The 19,997-nt window shown below is 32.1% G+C and overlaps 1 protein-coding gene across 1 annotated transcript; it reads right to left on the reverse strand.

The window, feature by feature from the left end:
• Window positions 1-14,461: 14,461 nt before the first annotated feature.
• On the reverse strand, window positions 14,462-19,451 carry LOC147382222 (agmatine coumaroyltransferase-2-like). The gene has a single exon (XM_086428034.1). It carries the CDS (start codon window positions 16,348-16,350, stop codon window positions 15,043-15,045), a length of 1,308 nt encoding a protein of 435 aa, XP_086284160.1. The 5' UTR covers window positions 16,351-19,451; the 3' UTR covers window positions 14,462-15,042.
• Window positions 19,452-19,997: the final 546 nt, after the last annotated feature.

A 19,997-nucleotide genomic window follows, 5' to 3' on the forward strand; every position in this document is an offset into this window, starting at 1 on the left:
GATGACAGATTTGAGTTCAATGGACAGAGTTCCATGGGGTTCAAATACTTGAGCTTTCACACACCATTTACCATTACACCAACCCCACCGACACGTTTTTGTAAGGGAAATTAAACTTTCTTTGACACTATGCTGACGTGGCTGTGTGTGAGTGTGCTGACATGTTAGTAGATAAAGTTTTTCCTTACAGTGCACAGAGTCTCAGACCCTACTGTTCATGCTGTGCTGATATGTTACTAATAAGATTTTCTTTTCTCCCCATACAAGTAAGGAAAAAATTTTTGGAGTAAAATTATTTTCTCTGGAGAACTACATGTGTCTTCAGTACTTAAATGTTTTTGGTAAGAGCCATATCAACGTTTGAAGGTGTGCCACGTCATTGAGATGATTATATCCAATCCTTCAAATATAGAGCAGAGTGACCGTCCATTTTCAAACATTGATGGTAAAAATAAAAAGAAAAATGCTGGAATGACATAGAGTATTTACTTCGATCCTCACAAGTTTGATGTGGGATGTGCACATAATCATAATTGTATTTCCTTATGAAATAAGTAAAAATCATCTATAGTTATAGATGCATCTCCACGTTAGAATTGTAAGATTCACAGTAAACCCTATGTCACTCCAGAACAACCCAAAATAAAAAGAAAAATATTGGAATAACACAAACCACAAACAAAAGTGAAAAAAAAAAAAAAATGATGTGGTAGTGCACACATAACCTTGGATGCTTTTCACTCATATCTCATGAAAAACATCTATGATAATGTCGAAGACACTGCATCATTTTGTCACCCTTTTGTCTGCATTTGTGTCACCCCTGACTCAAATAAAAAATAAAAATAAATTTGATAAATTTTTTCGTTTTTCAAATCATCTAATCATCTAAACCATGAATCCTAGAGCTACGAAGTTGGGTCACAAAGGAAATCCTCCACCATGATTGCATACGATCTGGACTCGAATGGTAATAAAAAAAATGTTGCCTTGACAGTGTACAGACGATCAGAGTACGAATTAAATCGTGGCACACTAAATCGACTCTCCTCACTTCACTCAGAGCACCAATCACATCAGCCAGAGTTTACGGGATGATATCTAATTTACAAAATTACCCTTGTTAGCCTTTACGTGGCGCACCGTACTAATGAGAGACATAAATTTTTATGAGAAAAAAAATCATTTCCATTAATTATTTTCTTTTCACGGAGAGAGTTTTAATTGCGGTTTCAATTCTTGGCTACACACACCGGTCAATTCGTAACAAGTAGGGTGTCAATGGGTACCTATTTACCTAGAATCGAATCGGAAACGAAAGTGAAAATTTCGATTTCGATTTCCTTTTTATTAGAACTGATAAGATTCAGATCTATTATGAAATCAAATCAATAAGAATCGAAATCATTAGATTCTATTCGATTTATTTTATCGTTTAAGGTTATTCTATATTTTAAAATTAACATATATAATATAAGGTTATTCAAATTTTGTATAAATTAAATATTTGAACTTAAATTGGGTCATTTCTTTTTAAATTTATTATTTTTAAAAGAGATAAATTTTAATTTTTGAAAATAAAAGTCATCAAATCATTTTTTTAGTGGAACAAATTATTATTAAGTTGATAATTTACAAATATTATGTTATTTTTTAGAAGGATTTTTTTTTTTTTTTTTTATAATAATTTTTTTTCATTTGATTCTTGAGAATCGGAATCGACAAGTACCCATGATTTTTTGTGGTTCCGGTTCCCCTTATTTTAATACCAGAATCGAAATCGATAAAATATTGTGGTTATGGTTCTAACATTCATAGGAATCGAACCAGATTCGACCAATTGCAACCCGAGTACCAAGTACCTACCCATTTTTGTAATGGAAAATAGTTGTGCTGTCAATGGATCGGATCAAACCTGAAATTTGTTCTGATTTTATAACTAATCGGAACTTTGAGTTTGGATCGATGTTTTGGATCCGATCTGATAATGTTTCAATATGATATCTTATTGGATCTTATCTGGATCAATCACATCCCGATCCAATAATATGTTAGAAATATCAAGTATATCGTATATTTGTTGAGATATATAGAGTTTATTTAGATTTTGCACATAAAGTCGGGTTTGTCTCGATCTAGACCTTATCAGATTGTTAAACGAACGAATTTGGATCTTAATAATGAGTTTTGATAAATAACCCGATCCAATGAAATTTCGATCGAACACTTATCGAATTAGTCCCAGATCTGATCCAATCCTTATTGGATTGATACTAACTCGACCCTAACCCAATCTGATCCGATCCGAAATCGATCCATTGATAAGCCTAGAAAATGCTAAACTAACTTCCTTCCACAGTAAGCTCAACACTATGTTGACGTGACAATGTGCAGAGAACCATACAATTAATTCCTTGTATAATAATATTAAACTAATTCAAAATAGACACTCAACATTGAAGTGAAGTGTGCACAAAATCATAGAATTTTTTCATTGTATATCTCAAGAAAAAATCTATGGTTCTGTGAACATTCCCACTCACTCTTGAGTGTCTTTTTTTAGTTAGTTTAGCATGGCTATTTCCTTGTTCAAGTGCAATTTTTGAGATGTACAACTCAAAGACACATGGAGAGCACTCGATCTCATTGGAGGATTTTTGTAGGATTTTTTACTTCATTCCTCTATCTTCAAATATTTTAAGGCTCCCATATATTTATCTAGTTACGAAAAGTCACGACTCTATTGAATCTTTTAATACCATTTAGTTTTGAGAAACACTTTCCTTACTAATTCAGGAAGATTTCAAATCTTTTTATTTGTTTTAGCGGGCCGCATGTACCATCCACCCTTACGTGTAAGCATTAAATATGCCAGCTTTGGGTGGAAGGGCATGCATATGAGACTTGAAGGCCTAACCTGGGGAGCAAACACAGTCAGCTCTTACTATCTAATTCCTTGGATTATGACTTATGTGGTGTTTATTGGGGTGTGCAAGGAGGATTTCATCTTGGTGTATACTATCCGAACTCTTTTGAAATTTATGTGCTAAGAGAAACTCCAACGGCCTCCCTATCCCCCTCCCTTCCCTATATTTGAGGAGAATAGTGTTGAAGTGACCTCAACATGGTACCTCACGTCTCACAAATCATAGATGCTTTTTATCGAGATAGTGAAAAAGTATCTACGGATCCTATACAGTTTCATGTCAGAATGTGCTATATGAGGTACAATCTTGAGATTCTCCAGCACGACTCATTTGAGGAGGGAAGTACAAATTTTTGCTCCCAATGGAGTTATGTGTATGTAATGAAAAATGACTCGTTATAAACTAACTTGATTCCACACAGTGCTAGCATGTTAGTAGATAGATAACCATAGATTTTAGGAAAAGAGTAGGGAACCAATCAGGTGTCCCATTCCTACCAAAGGTCAGGTGACACCCCATATAATGCCAGTTGGCATTTTTGGGGACGCATAGATGGTATGGATCTGTGGTCTATTCCTTGGAGAACCTACGTACCAAATATTATAATCTTTGATAACTTGTATCCATTAGATCTATTCTCTTGAAAAAGAATTTAAATCTAACGATTATAAATCATTCTTAAGACAATGTTATAATCATTGGATGCATATCACCAATCGAATTGATCTTTTGTATGTACATTCACCAAATGATGGATCACATATCTATACCGTTAGTGGCTCACAAAAATTAAAGCTATGAGACACAATTCACTAAGTCAAACTTTACTAGTAACCACCTAATGTCATTGAGCAAAGGGGGAGAGGGGGGTTTCAAATTTTGAAAGTTTAAGGAAAAACATATAAATTAGCGGGAGATTGTGTAGAATCCCACCATCGGTGGAAACTCTAGCATCTCTCTAAATCATTCCCTTCTACAAGACATCATTAATCAACAGTGAAAATTTTATAAGCTAAAAAACATAGTCAAGGCTTTGTCGATTGAATCCGGTTAAAAAGAAAGAAACTCGCCAATTGTCTCAAAATTCAACATATTTAGATCTCAAAAATGTTTTGTAGGTTCACTTTCTTTAAGAATATCATGTGATGTATGCATGCTATGATTTTATGGTTAAATTATATTGTTAAATTAATAGTATGTTATAATAATGTTCATTAATTTACATGATGTTGCCATGAAAAAGTTGTTAGATTAGAAATAAAGTAGGACGTAAGTCCTTGGATTGTAATCCCTAAAGCATCCGTAGAAGCTCTTGAAATGGGATAGCCATATGCAACGTATGTTTGAGTTAGGCCGTGTGTACCGATGTTGAATGCTAAATGTTGGAACTTAGTGCATGTAAAATCATAATTTTTATTTTTATTTTATATGATACTATGTTATTAACATTTTATTCATTTGAAAATAGTGAATTTTTCTTACTAAACTTCATAGGTTGCGATGTTTTAGACCCAACATTTTAGATCAAGAAGCGGTTCTGGTGAATGAATAGGAAAATTGAGAATTTAATTGCTTATCCACATTTTTTTAGATTAAGATCTATTTCAATTTTATGTTTATTTTACTTCATGTTTGAAACTTGTTTGTCATGTAAAAATATATTTGAAAAGAACAAGAACACATAAAAATTAAAAATCTACTTAAGATATGCAAGTAGGGTTGTTCTATTGAGGATTGGGAGACTAATATCATAGATTTTAAAAATCAAATGAAAAAATGTGTGATTTTGGAGAAAAATAAATTTTATCGAAAATAATTAAAACTAAGAAAAACTTAATATACAAGAAAATGTAAGGATAATAAATCTATTAAAATAAGTTAATTAATTTTAATCCTAATATTCAAGTTTTTGTCACATAACTCAACTCAATAATTCAAGTAAGAATCTTGACTCGAAATTTTTTTCTTTAAAATCCTTATAAAATAGATCTAATTAATTGAACAAATTTTCATTCCCGTAAAATATTTTATTTCAATTCTCAATAATCCTACATCACAACTAGTATTTGATATAATAGATTTTTTTTCTAATAGTAACGAATCATGTCAAGTATAATGGACAAGGAGAAATAATTGAAGAGTACTTGGGATTTAAAGTTGTTAAAGTGAAACTTATTAAAAAAAATTTAAAAACGTATGCAAGAACAAAAACATTAGAATTAAATCTAACTAGTTTAATGTCTTTATCAATCTCTATAAAATGAGAGATTTACCAAATATGATCATAGAGACACAATAATAAAAATAAATAAAATACTTATCTTTTTTTATTGACAAATTCTTTGAAATTCTTGAACAAAATTTTCCTTGTCTTCTAAAATTTCATCAAAAATAAAAATAAAACATAAAGATAAAAGATAAATAAAGAGATTAGGAAAGGAAAGGAGAAGAGAGAGAGAGAGAGAGAGTCAATTAAAAAAAAAATTGAACTTGACATGCTTTAATTAAAGTCTCATGTTTGGGGTGTGACATACTTAGAAGCGAACATCCGTGTGACATGTGGCATTGGTAGCATAAGAAATAGGAGAGAAATTTTCTCTTTCTTGCCCTCACATCCACTGCTTAGAAATCTTAATTTTTAGATTTTAAATCTTAAGTAGTATTGTGGGATCCACATAGATTGTCATATTAGCAATCGAACACTAAAGCCTTCTAGATTTCATGAAAAAACTAATGGATAAAATAAAATAAAAAAGAATAATAATAATAATAATTTTTTTCAAGTTTAATCAAATGTGTTGAAAATGGAAGGCTATCGAGCACCAAAATTTAAAATTAAAATTTAACGGTGAAAAGTAACTTTTTTTTTAATTCATAAAATTTCATCCTCTACATCTCTGTGATATTGGATCAAGTTTTTTAATGCAATGAGTTGATCTAATCAGTAAATTTCATTTTTTCACTATGGGCAAAGAGAGAGAAAATTTCTCCTATTATTACTTATGTCATTAACGCCACATGTCAAAACTATGTTGGGTTGTGAGTAAACAATCACTCACATTTCCTTCTTGATTAGTGATTTTCAAACTAGAAAATTTTCACTCACATGGCAAGTGTGCAAAAGCACAAATCTTTTTATTCGGGATTCACAAGGAAAAAAGATCTACGCTATTGTGCACTTGACAAATGTCGATAGAGTGAAAAGTTTTGAGTACGAAAATCATTATAACACTAGAATTTGTAGAAGAATAATGCTGAAGCGACTTCAAGATTGTACCTCACAAAGCACATTCTAATGTGAAAGTGTATAGAAAACATATATGCTTTTCATCGAGATACGACCGAAAAACATATATGATTCCTATCCACTCTCACTATGTAGAATTTTCAACGATGAGCTTTTCAAAGACGAAAGTTGGTTGTCCATTTTAGTAATTTGCTTGAATTTGTCTTCCACGTTGTTCACAAATTCAATGTGCTTTGCAACTTTGTCTGCATTTTGATTGACAGGTCATTGTCATCACGGTTCAGAATTTCCGCATCTGCAAAACTTGTACGTAGCAGCTAACATATCAACATCTTATCTTTGGGGTTGTCGATCCTTTATCTCTAGCTAATTTTCTTCCCTAAAGGAGTCATCCTTCACTCTTTCACCCTCTCTAGAAGTTTAAAATTCAAACTTTTTTTTTTTTTTTTTACCCTTCATACCTCATGAAAAGAGCAAGATAGGATTTTTGGAGAAGTTAGGCCAACAGATATTTGGGCAGAAAAACTAAGGATTTTCTATATTAGATTCAATAAGTTAAATGAGTTAAATAATTCACCTTACAGGCTTCGTGATTTGAGGACGAAGAAAAGAGCATTTAGATTATTTTATGTTAATATGTTGATGAAAACCTAAGTCAAGATTAGGCAAATCAAACCACAGGGGTATCTCTACTATTGGTCAAAACTAGAGGGGCATATCTAATTAAATTACCTAATGGTTACAAATGTATGATAACAAATTGAGTCCATTGACATACATATATAGGTGTCGTATATTTAGAATGAGCAGGGATCGAAAACAGTGTCTTGTATCTAACCCTCATGTGGCATCCCATTTATTTCATGTGGCATTTTCAGGACCCACTGGCCATATGGATATGTCGTCCATCTCTTGGTGAACTTACAAACCAAAAATCATAGAGTTTGATAACTTGTATCCACTAGGTAAAGGAAAATAATGACATTGTAGCGTATAGAGAATGAGCAAATGCTTTTTTTTTTCTCTCATGGTGCTCACAAAATCCGGTATCCACCAATCATATAAGCCAGAATATACTGAAAGCATATCTAATTTACAAAACTACCTTGTTAAGCTTTATGTGGCACACACTACAATATCTATGAGCACTGTGACGAAGAAATCTATGAAAGAAAAAAAAAATTCCACTGATTTTTTTTTCTCCTCACAGAGAGTTAAATGGGGATTCAATACATGAGCCCACACACCAACCAACTCGTTCCAAGTAATAACACGATTTAGTAATGGAAAAAAGTTGGGGACCGTCAATTGATCAGATCTAAATCAATCATGTCCTATCCTATAAATAGCCAATTTGATTATAGACGGATTTACAGTGGGGCACTTGCCCCCCCCCCCCCCCCCCCCTTCAAAAAAAAAAATTTTCAAAATCCTTAGATTACTAAGTTATTGGGACAAATATTAGCGGCAGATAAAAAAATCCGTTATTATTGCCCCCACAAAATATATTTTTTCACTCTAAGTTGCGCCCACAAAAAAAATTTCTTCTCTTAATTACCCCCACATAGGTAAAATATTAACTCCACCCCTGAATCTAATAATATGTTAGAAAGTATATCTAGTATATGATATATTTGTTGAGATATATGAAGTTCACTTAGATTTTGCATATAAAATCTAGTTTATCGCTATCCGGACCCGATCTGATTGTTAATGGATCGGATTTGGATCTTAATATTGAGTTTCGATAAATGCCTGATCTGATGCTTATTGGATTAATCCAGGAATCGATTCAATCCTTATTTGGATCGATACCAAATCAACCTTGATCCAATCCAAACATGATTCATTGATAGATCAAACTTCCTTCAACACTAAACTTAAAATTGTGTTGACGTGGCAGTGTGCAGAGAACCATAGAATTAACTCCTTGTAGAATAACATTAAACTAGCTCAAAAGAGTCACTCAATGCTGAAGTGGAGTGTGCACAAAACCATAGATTCTTTCATTATGTATCTCGAGGAAAATATATGGTTCTATGCATATTTCTCATTAGTTGAGTGTTTTTTCTTTTCTTTTCTTTCTTCAGTTAGTTTAGCATGACTCTTTTTTGATGGATCTCATTGGAGGATTTTCGTGGGATTTTTTTATATTTCATTCATCTATCTTAATATATTTTAAGACCTACATATTTTATCTAATTACAAAACTTCGTTGAATCTTTTAATACCATTTTTTTAGAAACATTTTTGTTATTAATTAAGTAAGATTTTAAATCTTACAAGGGTGGTTGAGCTCGAATGGATTTCCAAATTGATAATCAAACACCACAACCCTCTACATTTCATGGAAAACTCAGATCTGCAAAACAAAATTATTATTATTGGAATCTGAATTTCTCCATGAAATCTAGAGGGTTGTGGTGTTGGATTGCCAATTTCATAATACGTTTGAGCTCAACAACTAAGTTGGTAAGGAAAGTATTTCTCAAAATTAAGAGGTATTAAAAGATTCAACACAATTTAGACTTCTTAATTAGATAAAAAAAAAATATAAGTGTCTTACAATATTTTAAGATAGATGAGCATAAGTAAAAAAATCCCACAAAAATCCTCCAATATAATTGTGTAGTCTTCGTGTGTCTCTAAAATCACACTCTTCCTTTTATGTAGAGGGAAAATTTTATGATTCTCTGCACACTGCCACATCAGGACAATGTCAAATGAATTTAGTTTAGAACAAATCTTTGATAATACTAGTGATACCCCCCTATTTGATAATACTAGAGACACTCCCCGTGTTTTCAAACTGATGACTTGTCTCCTTTGACATAGGTCTTCTTTGAAAGACTAATTTAAATTACTTAAATTGCTCTCATCTACATTCTTTAGTTGATTTTCTCCCTTAAAGCAATCATCTTCAACCTTAGGATAAAGAATTTTACCCTCTCTTCAAGTTTAAGATTCATTTTTTTTTTTTCAATCTTCAAATCTCAAGAAAAGATAGGATTTTTTGAGAAATTGGAAGTTTGGTAGGGAAACAAAATATTTTCTAACATAGATTGAAGACGATAGTGAACAAATTTACATTTTAAGCTAAATGGCTTAATGATGAAGAAAAGGGTATCTATGTTATTTTAAGTTACTCTGGTGAACAAAACCTAGTTTGAAGTTGGGCATATCATCAATTTGAAACCACAAGGGCATCTCTAAATACTTACCAAAACTAGAGGGGCACATTTAAATTATTTTATTATTTTTGAATGGTTGTAGAAAGTTGGAGAGAAACATTTACATATCACGAGGGAATATCTAAATCTCCCTTTTAACTTTTCAAAAAAAAAAAATTTAGAAGTTGGTTGAAAATAGTTGAAAACATTTCGACCCCCACATACCAACCTACAACAGAAAGCTTTGTTTGAGTCAATCAAGAGTACTGTTATTTTCACACCAAATTTTACTTATAAAACACAAATCTTAATTTTCAAATGAGTCGTGATTATAAGGCATCCCCCTCTGAGAATCGTAGATCATTTTCCTTGGGATTCAAGAGAAAAAGATTAATAATTATACGTATCCCAAGGAAAATGATCTGTGAGCACTGTGACGAAGAAATTTTGTGAGCAAAAACTCGTTCCCATTCAATTATTTTCCCTTGGAGAGTTAAATGTGGGTTCAGCACTTACCTACCAAGCAGTACTAGGTAGTAGGTACCAACATCAACGTGTTTTTAGTAATGAAAATGATGACGTGGCTGTGCTCATAGAATCCGGTATTTCCCAAATCGCATATTCGCATTAGTCAGCGTGTACTGAATGCATTTCTATTTTACAAAATTACCCTTGTTGGGCTTTACGATGGCACACATTAGAGATTCTACGAGCACTGTTACAAAAAATTATTATTTTCACTTCATAGAGAATTAAATGGGGTTTCAATACTTGGGACCACACACACCGACCATCTCGTACAAAGTGCCTACACAGTTTAATAGTAATGGAAAATACTAGGGCTGCCAATAGATCGTTCCAGACCCGAAATCCGATTTGATAACTTTGGGTTTGGATCGATGTTTTGAATTCCAATAAAGATCTGATCTGATAAAATTTAAATCCGTATCTTATTGGATTAGATATGAATCAATCATGTCCTGATCCGATAATATGTTAGAAAGTATATCAAGTATATCATAGATTTGTTGAGATATATGGAATTCATTTAGATTTTACATATAAAATCGAGTTTGTCCTGAGCCGGTCCTCATTTGATTGTTAATGGATCGGATTTGAATCTTAATATTGAGTTCTGATAACTAGATCTGATAATATTATAGAAAATACATCAAGCATCTCATAGATTTGTTGAGATATATGGAGTTCATTTAGATTTTGCATATGAAATCAGGTTTGTCCCGACCCAGTCCCCATCTAATTGTTAATGGATCGGATTTGAATCTTAATATTGAGTTTCGAAAAATAACTTGATCTGATAAGATTTCGATCCAACACATATCGGATTAGACCCGAATCAAATCCTTATTGGATTAATACCAAATTGACCTAGATCCGATTCGGACCGATCCATTAATAGCCCTAGAAAATACTAAACTCACTTCCTTCAACACTAAGCTCAACATTGTGCTGACATGACAGTATGTAGAGAACCATATAATTAATTCCTTGTAGAATAATATTAAACTGACTCAAAAAAGACACTCAATGTTGAAGTGCAATGTGCACAGAACCATAGTTTTTATTGTTATTTATCTCGAGGAAAAATCTAGGGTTCTATGCACATTCTCCTTCATTTGAGTGTATTATTTTAAAACCCCCCATATATTTGTCTAATTACAAAAAGTTCAAACTCTGTTGAATCTTTTAATACCATTTTATTTTTTAAAAACACTTTTCTTACTAATTAAGTAAGATTCAAATCTTATTAAGGGTGGTTGAGCTCAAATGGATTTCCAAATTGACAATCAAACACTACAACCCTTTAGATTTCAAGGAAAAACTCAAATCCACAAAACAAAATTTAAAAAAAATAATAATAATAAATTTTTTTTAAAAAAAAAGTGTTTTGGGCTTGATCCAAGGTTCTGAAAATGGTCAACTATCTAACTCCCAAATTAAAAATTAAAAATTAAAATTAAATAGTGAAAAATACATCTTTTTTATATTCTTGTTTTTAAATTTCATAGAATTTTTTCCTCTACATCCCGTGGCATCAGATCACAATTTTAGATGCCACAAGGTGAGCTCAACTACCCTCAGTAACATTTTAAATCTTTCTAAGTTAGTAAGGCTAGACTTAATCTTTAGTACTTTAAAAAATAGACCTTCAATTTGTTCAGTATTAATCTTTACCATTATAATGAGAGAAGCCAGAGTACAAATAGGGGTGTCAATGTGTACCCATTTAGCCGAAATTGAACCATACCTAGAATCGAAAACCTCATTTTAAAATTCCCTTTTTATTGGAATCGATTAGAGTTGGATCGAAAATGGAATCAAACCAATAGGAATGGGAACCATTAGATTCTATCCAACAGATACCCACGGGTATCCGAAACCAATTTATTTTGTCATTTTTTTAATATATAGATGATTTAAGGTATTCTTTTATTTCAAATTTAATGCATATATATTATATAAAATTCTTCAATTTTGCATATAAACTATGGTTTGGAGCTTAAAATTAGCTATCTCTTGTAAAAATTTATTAATTTTAAAGGAGGTAATTTTTTTATTTTAAAAAAAAAAAAACATCATTAACTTAAATCTTTAATATAACAAATTATAACCAAGTTAATATTTTTGTAAAGAATATGTTAATTTTTGAAAGGAAAAAAGTTCTATAATGATCTGAAATCCCTTTTTTCATTTAATTCTTGATAACTGGAATTGACGAGTACCCATGTTTTTTGGTGGTTCCAGATTCATATATTTTGGAACAAGAATAGAAATCGACAATAATCATAACTGAAAAAAATATGATGGTTATGGTTCTAAGTGCCTTAGGAACTGAACTAGAGCCGACCCATTGATACCCCTAAGTAGAAGTGTTTCGACATTAAAATTTGAGTGGTCATAAATGCCCGCACTTTTATATTTCAATTTAATATAATCAAAGTCATTTTAGTAAAAACCCAATAAAATAGTAACCCATGACCGTATAATCATGTTGCTTAGTTTTCTAAATTATAAAAGTATCCCATTTTTACCATGTAATATTTAAAATCCCTTTAATAAGTATTTTTAAATTACAAATAAACGCTTTCGATACATGTGTGATTGTGCATGCCATCTTTTAGTCATGTATTATTCATTTGGTTTCATTAATTTTCAAATTGTCAAATTAAACTCATATATTCATCAATTTGACATACTGATTACCCAATAACACTACATGAAAACTAGAAAATTCTACAGAAAAAATTGATGGGCCAAGGCCCACGAATTTTAGAATCTGAATTTTGACGGTCTCGGACCGTCGAAATTCTTGATGTTCCCAGATTTGATAGCTTAGAGCTGTCGAATTTCTCTCATCCTTCATTAATTTGATAGATTTGGCCAGTCGAAAAAAAAATTTGACAATGAAAAATTCGACACCAATTTGACCTCTTGGTCCGTCGAATTTTATGAAATTTTACGGCCCACGAATGTCAAATTTGGGCTTTTTTCACATTGTGTAACGTATATTTTCACCACAAAATCCAATCTAATCACAAGTTTGTTGATGAGTGCCTATATATTCACATTAATTCATGTATTTTGAGGTACTTATCTACTTTTAATCTATATCATTCAAGGTTTTGCATAGAAAATCATGTTAAGATCAATTTCATGCCTTGCACTTACTAATTTTTTAATCAATGCATTTTGGCACATTTTATTATGTAATTAAAGGAGCCAAATCATGTACGAGTTATTTTGTAAGTGTCTCGAAGCTAATTCAGGCTTAAGGCACACACAAAGTATCAAGAGAGATAAATCATCCGAAAATAGTTTATTTTGGATAATTTTTCAATACGAATTTAATGGTGTACTCAGATTTTTTTTTTAATTCACTTTTATAAAAAGATCATATTTTGATTAATTACTTGTGCCTGCTTATCGAAGCAAATGTTAATTTCTCTTAGTTCTCCTCTCCATATATTTTTATAAAATCAATTCTAAATATTTGTTAAAAATCCTAGAGATACACATAGTGTAACAATCAATCACCTCTAGATACGAAATAGATTTTTAAGACATTACAAAAGCCGACACTTCAAGCTCCAATCTAATTCTTCTTTATGCTATTAAAATCTTATTTCTCCATTTTTCTCATTGAAATAGATTTTAATAGATTAGGGACTCTAAAAAATCATAATTAATTTATGTTTTTCATTATTCCTCCTCCAAAAAAAAATTATTTATAATTTTTTTTTTGCGTGAATTTTGCAGGAATTATTCACTAGAAATCCTAAAATAATCAGTTTAAGGCATGGAATTAAGAAAAATACAACATATATATTTATCCATTGTTCTTATTTAAATAGATTTTAAAATAATATTTTTTATTTTTTTTACTTTAGGATTCATGAAAAGTTGAAGTGATCAACCGTGGTCGCTCAATAGACCTTAAAAAAAATCAAGATTAAGGTATGTTCTTAGATATATATATTAAATGGTAAAAGTTCTGAATTTATTATTTATTTATTAGTTTATTTGTATTGAAATGATTAGAAAGAAATTTAAAAAAATATGATTCTATTATTTTTTATTTGTTTCAGGTACACTTAGATTCGTGTGTATATAACTAGAAAAATTATAAACTTTTTCACATAATTTATTTAATTTTTTATATTATTCTATTAATTAATTTTTACATTATTTCTGTTGAAATGATTAGAAAAAAAAAATTATGATTTAATTATTTTTTATTTATTTAAGGTACTCTTAGATTTGTGTTTATATAATTAGAAATATTGTAAATATTCTTTACATATTTTAGGATAAACTACACTTTTACCCCTTGTAGTTTGGTGTAATTTTATTTTTGACTCCCCTAATGTTTTGATAATTGCACTTACCTCCCTTATAGTAATCGAAGAGGTTCACTTACACCCTTCCATCAACCGAACTGTTAGGTTCCTTTTACAAAGATCATTTGGCGCTTTTTAAAATGTTATTCCTTTTTATAAATAAAATTATGCCTCTGAAAAAATGGGTTCAACAAATGCTTAGACAGGGACATTTTAATCTTTGTTTTAAAAATTAATATAAAATAAGAGGGTAAAATAATATCTGAATTTTAAAAAGGCAAGTTAAGTGCAATTATCAAAATATTAGAGGGTCAAAATGAAATTATGCCAAACTATATGGGGTCAAAGTGTAATTTACACAATTTTTTATTTTTTATTATTAAGGTAATAATTCCATATTCACACTATCACATAATGCCCTTTTTTTTTCTAGTTTCACACGTGTGCATATGGGCATTCCACAAGTAGATCTTCAAAAAAAAAAAAAAGAATAATGATTTTCTAACGCCCCATACACCCCCCATCATAGAACCATAGATCATTTGCCTTGGGATATGCAAAATCATAAATCTTTTTCTTATCTATCCCGAGGCAAATGATCTACGTACAGTTCTGTGATGGGCGGCATATGTTTGTGGGAAGTATCAAATTATCACGACTCTAAAAGAAATTGTCAAAATTTTCTAAGCCATCTAGGTATTTCTCATGAACTAGGCAAGATGGAAAATCAAGATTCAAAACCAAGTTATCAATCACCCATTAGTAAATATAAAGTAACAAAAAGAGAAGGGATAGTTCAAACTTCTCATCCAAAATTTTTATTCCATCATTGGTATTGATTAGTCTAAGGAGAAAATGATTTCTTTGAAGGAAGCCATGTGTTGTTCAAACAAACAAATGTAGGCATCTATGCTTCTATCCCCAGTAGTGAAGGAAGGAACCAAATACATCAAACCCTCCAAAGGATGGAAAGAGGGCATGAATATGTAAGGCTTGCCTGCACCAAAATCAACATCGCTAAATGCAAACCTGAGCCAGCTATCCACTTCCAAATTTGGGGACAAATTTTCCACTTTTCTATGGGCTTCTGCCAATAGACCCTCCTCATCTACCTTGTTGCTTGCGAAGTCGATATAAGATTTAAAGTAATCGTCGTTCACCTTCGTCACTGCTTCATGTATTTTCTTTGCTGCGTAACTTAAAGGCTCGTGCAATAGATCCTTCACTTGAGCAGTAGGGAATGCCCAAAGCACAACGTTACCAAAGTAGGTGTCAGGCACACGAGGATTCAACCTAACACGCCCGTTCACTGAGATCCTAATATGGGTTGTCTCGAACTCATTAAGCCTACGAGCCCTTGTCATGGCTCGCCATAGATGAGCAACCAAGCTCTCAAATGTTGTATAAGGGTTGTCAACACCACAAGCAAAAGCAGCCTTCCTCTTAACCTTGGCTACAAATTCTGATGTGAAGTGGGCTACATGCATTACCACATTGTTCCCCGATAAAGGCTTAGAGGATCTAGAATCATCATCTAGCTTGTTTGTGATGAACTCAACACCCCTATGCTCAAACTCGAACCTTGGTGGGTCTCGAGGAGTGAAGATGGTTCGTTCATGGAGGGGACATGGGTTCATCTCAACTCCTCGACAAGCTTGACCCCATGAAACCATGAACTGGCCCACAGAATGACCATCAGCCACCATGTGATTCCATGAGAACCCTATAACTAAAGACCCACAAGTGAACCTTGTGAGTTGAACCAGAGCCAATTCTTTTACACCTTCGAAGCTCGGGTTAAGGCTTAGCAATGTCGATGGCGTAAAGGGCATGACCTGAACAAGAGGACAATCGGCTGATGCCTCGACAAATCGCATACCTTCGTCGTTGAGTAGAATTATACGGCAACCTTTCTTGTCTGTATCAAACCTACCTGCCCACTCTCTATACTCTGATAGAGCGTGTTGGAGGCCTAGTTGTAGCAATGCATTTGATGGATTTGGGGGATTGTAGGCATAGATCAAGGGTATGTATGTGTCATAAGTAAATCTATCAAACACAGTGAGAGGGATACATTGGGTGTTCGAGGGTGGATCACCTTTGTAAATTGGCTTTACAAGCCTGGAACTATTTTGTATCACACTCATGGCTTTAGTTTAGGATTCAAGCAAGGGAACACTAGGAGGATCTTAGTTCATGGTGAGTTGAATGGGGTTTAAGTACTTTTTTTTTTTGGATAAGAATGGGAACACATACACCAACCTACATTTATAATTTTACCTTTGGGTGATTTAGGGTTTAGACGTGCCCATCCACGTTTTGGTTAATATTAGAGATACACCCTTTGTATTTTCAAACTTTATGGCATGTTTCCTTTTACATAGGTCCTTTGAGAGAGGCTAATGTAAATGGCCAAAATCTTCAAAATTCTGTCTTTTTGATTTACACCAACCCAAGCTTAAAATTCTCTTTTCGATCTTCAAACCTTAAGAACAAGATGATTTTTGCAGAAGTTGAAGGCCAATGGAATTTCAGATATAAAACTCTAGGATTTCTACAAGACATCAAAGACGTATTTGAATAGGTTAAAAATAGTTTACCCTACGGATTAGTAGTTTGAAGATGAAAGATATTCACCTTTGTCTTCAATCCTAGGATTCTATCCCCTTCAACCTTCAACCTCAATAACAAGATAGGTTCTTTGGAGAAAAAGGATGAAATTTTGGTAGAAAAATCAAGGATTTTCAACAATAATGTGAAGACAAGGTCGATTGAATTAATTAGTTATATATATATAGGCTAACAACTTGAAGATGACATATTTTTTCAGAAAAAACTCAAAGGGTTTTGGCTTGAGGTTGAAGAAAAGGGCATTTAAGTTATTTTACGTTTGTTTCTCTAACAAAACTTAGGTCATGGTGGGGTCATCAATTTGAAGAAGACGGGTGCCTCTAATATTGACCAAAACTAGAGGGGCATATCTCAATGAAAAGTATCTATGGTTTCTTACACACATCCACGTCAGCGATGTGAGAATTGATGTACATTTTAATGTTACTTGAACATTTTCCTTTAAAATAGTTGAAAACAATTCCAACTTCACACTAATATAACCTACTTAGATATCATGAAAGATTGTTTTAATTAATCGAGTACGTGGACCATTCTTCCCCTTAGTTTTGAAGAAAAAAAGATATAAATTGTGGGTAGCTATGTCATTTAGAAGTGGGGTTCGAAATATTGTAAAATATATTTTAAAAGATATTCCCTATACCAAGCTCCACATTACCCACCCAACTTCAATGATAAGAATGGTGGTTAAATTTAGTCTAGTCAAAAGGCTAATTCTATTGTTTATATTTTTTAAAGCAATGAAATCAAATCCTGATATTAATTTATCAAGTTATGAAGACATATAATAAGGTGTACTATGATACACTAAATCATTTTTTACTGATATGATAAGATTAGAAAAAGATTAAAGAGATTGATTAAGATAAGATTAGAATCCTTAAGATATGGATTAGACTTATTAGAGATAGAGTTTATCTGTGACTAGGATTATGTTTTCCTATCTAAGATATGGATTACACTTGTTAGAGATAGAATCTATCTGTGACTAGGATTATGTTTTACGAATAGGATAAGATCAGAGAGATTGATTAAGATAAGATTAGAATCCTTAAGATATGGATTATGTTTTTCTATCTAAGATATGGATTAGACTTGTTAGAGATAGAATTTATCTGTGACTAGGATTATGTTTTACAGATAGGATAAGATCAGAGAGATTGATTAAGATAAGATTAGAATCCTTAAGATATGGATTATGTTTTTCTATCTAAGATATGGATTAACTTGTTAGAGATAGAATTTATCTGTGACTAGGATTATGTTTTACGGATAAGATAAGATCAGAGAGATTGATTAAGATAATATTAGAATCCTTAAGATATGGATTAGACTTGTTAGATATAGAGTTTATCTGACTAGGATTATGTTTTATTGGATTTTTGTAATTAATTATCAATAATAAATCTAATTTCTATGTTTAGATAGTTAACTTTTGATCTTGATGTCTGTTTGGCTATGGTCATATTTTTTTCCGGGGGGGGATAGCTCACAAAGATCTATCCGAAAAGAAGAACTGGTTCAACCATCTTTATTTTTATATTTTGAGATTATTTCAACAATTTTTGGACTTTGAAACTAAGTTAAACAATCATGAAAAAATAAATGTTATTAAAGTGAAACTTAAGCTAGCTATCGACTTCCAAATTTAAAAGCACATACAACAATTTCGTGTGGACTTTTTTTTCATCAAATCCTCTTGGTTCACCTTGTGGCTTGCAAAGTCAGTAAAAGATTTGAAGTACTCACCATCATGGTTTAAAGTATTGTTTTGTTCCTATAAACATGAGATTTCTGATTTCGGAAATCTCTCCTACTTGGGTTTGGAGTTGTCATCATTCTTTCTTTGGAAAAAGAGTGTGAATGGTCACTCGAAAAGTAGGTTTCGAAAAATCATTTTTTTAGTGACTCTTGTACGGATAAATTCCATTAGTCTACCCTAGATCTAGGTAAGGTGGTTCATATTATAAAGTAAGGAATGTGTTAAGCACTCTACTCCCTCCACCATTAGTAGTAACCTCGGATTCAGTCAATTTTTGTAAAATGAAATAAAAGTTGAAAAATCGATTTGTATCCTCAAGTGGAAAGGACTTCAATTTCAACTTAAACCATTAACGGATTCCTCATTGAGGAAGGGATCCCATCATGGATCCATGCCTTCGAACAAAGTTTGAAAAAAGTGTGGACTTTTAATTAAGGGCCTATTTTCATAAGGAAAAGGACCAAGGCCTTAGTCTCGAAAATTTTGTGATGTGTGCATTAGTGTAGGGATTTTAAAAGTGCTTTGTTTCAAAAAACTTATCAACCTCTACTCTTTCAATCGGGCCAAAACCCAATCTATCAGAAGTAGATGAGGTTTTCTTGAAACCAAATAAAATAAAATAAAAACAAAATAAGGGAAAAGTAGAAGAAGAGTGTTTAGAGGAGAGAAAGAGAGAGTTCTTTCATTTCTTATCCAAACCCTACATTGTTTTTTACTTGACTTTCTTTTCCTTTAAAGGGATCAGCCTTCTTTGACTTCTCTTGGTGCACTTGTGTATTATAGATTTGGGTTGAGTTGATAAGTTGAGGAAATTGAGAGTGAGTTGAATGTTGACTGTGAGTAAAGGGTTGAGAGTGACTTTTTTTTATCAAATCTTAAGGAGGATTCAAACATGGAGGGGAGATTGTGTTGAGAATTGAGGGTTTTATAGGATTTTTAAAGTTAATTTTAGGGGTAGAATAGGGTGAAATGGTGAAAAGACGTAAAATGGTGTGAGATTTGTAAAAGGAGGTGTGTGTAAATTGAAGGTGGTGAAAGGGCATTTGTGAAGGGGGGGTGTAAGTAGGTTATTTGTGGCTCAAATGAGTTGAATCCTTCAATCAATTTGGGTGGAGTATTAGGTAAGTTGAGTGGGGTGAGTTTTGATTAAAATAATGGAGTATGTAAAGGAATGGTTGTATTTTTTTTTTTTTTTTTTTTATAGTGGAGGATATGGTGACATGTGTTCAAAAGTTGTTGAAATTGTGTGTTAGATGAGTTGATTAAGGAAAAGGTGTGTGGGGATGATTTGTGAAGATGGTTTGAAGAGAATGATGAGAATAGGTCATGATATGGGTGTGGGTTGAGATGTGGGTAAGTGGATTTTTTAGAGAAAAGGTGATAGGGGTAGATAGATGAATA

The sequence above is a fragment of the Akebia trifoliata genome, chromosome 16, assembly GCF_017979445.1.
Source record: "Akebia trifoliata isolate Shusen 1 chromosome 16, ASM1797944v1, whole genome shotgun sequence".
Lineage (NCBI taxonomy): Eukaryota > Viridiplantae > Streptophyta > Magnoliopsida > Ranunculales > Lardizabalaceae > Akebia > Akebia trifoliata.

Bases quoted from the DNA above. Each gene is read 5' to 3' on its own strand.
- LOC147382222 (XM_086428034.1), bottom strand. From the start codon at position 16,350: ATGAGTGTGATACAAAATAGTTCCAGGCTTGTAAAGCCAATTTACAAA.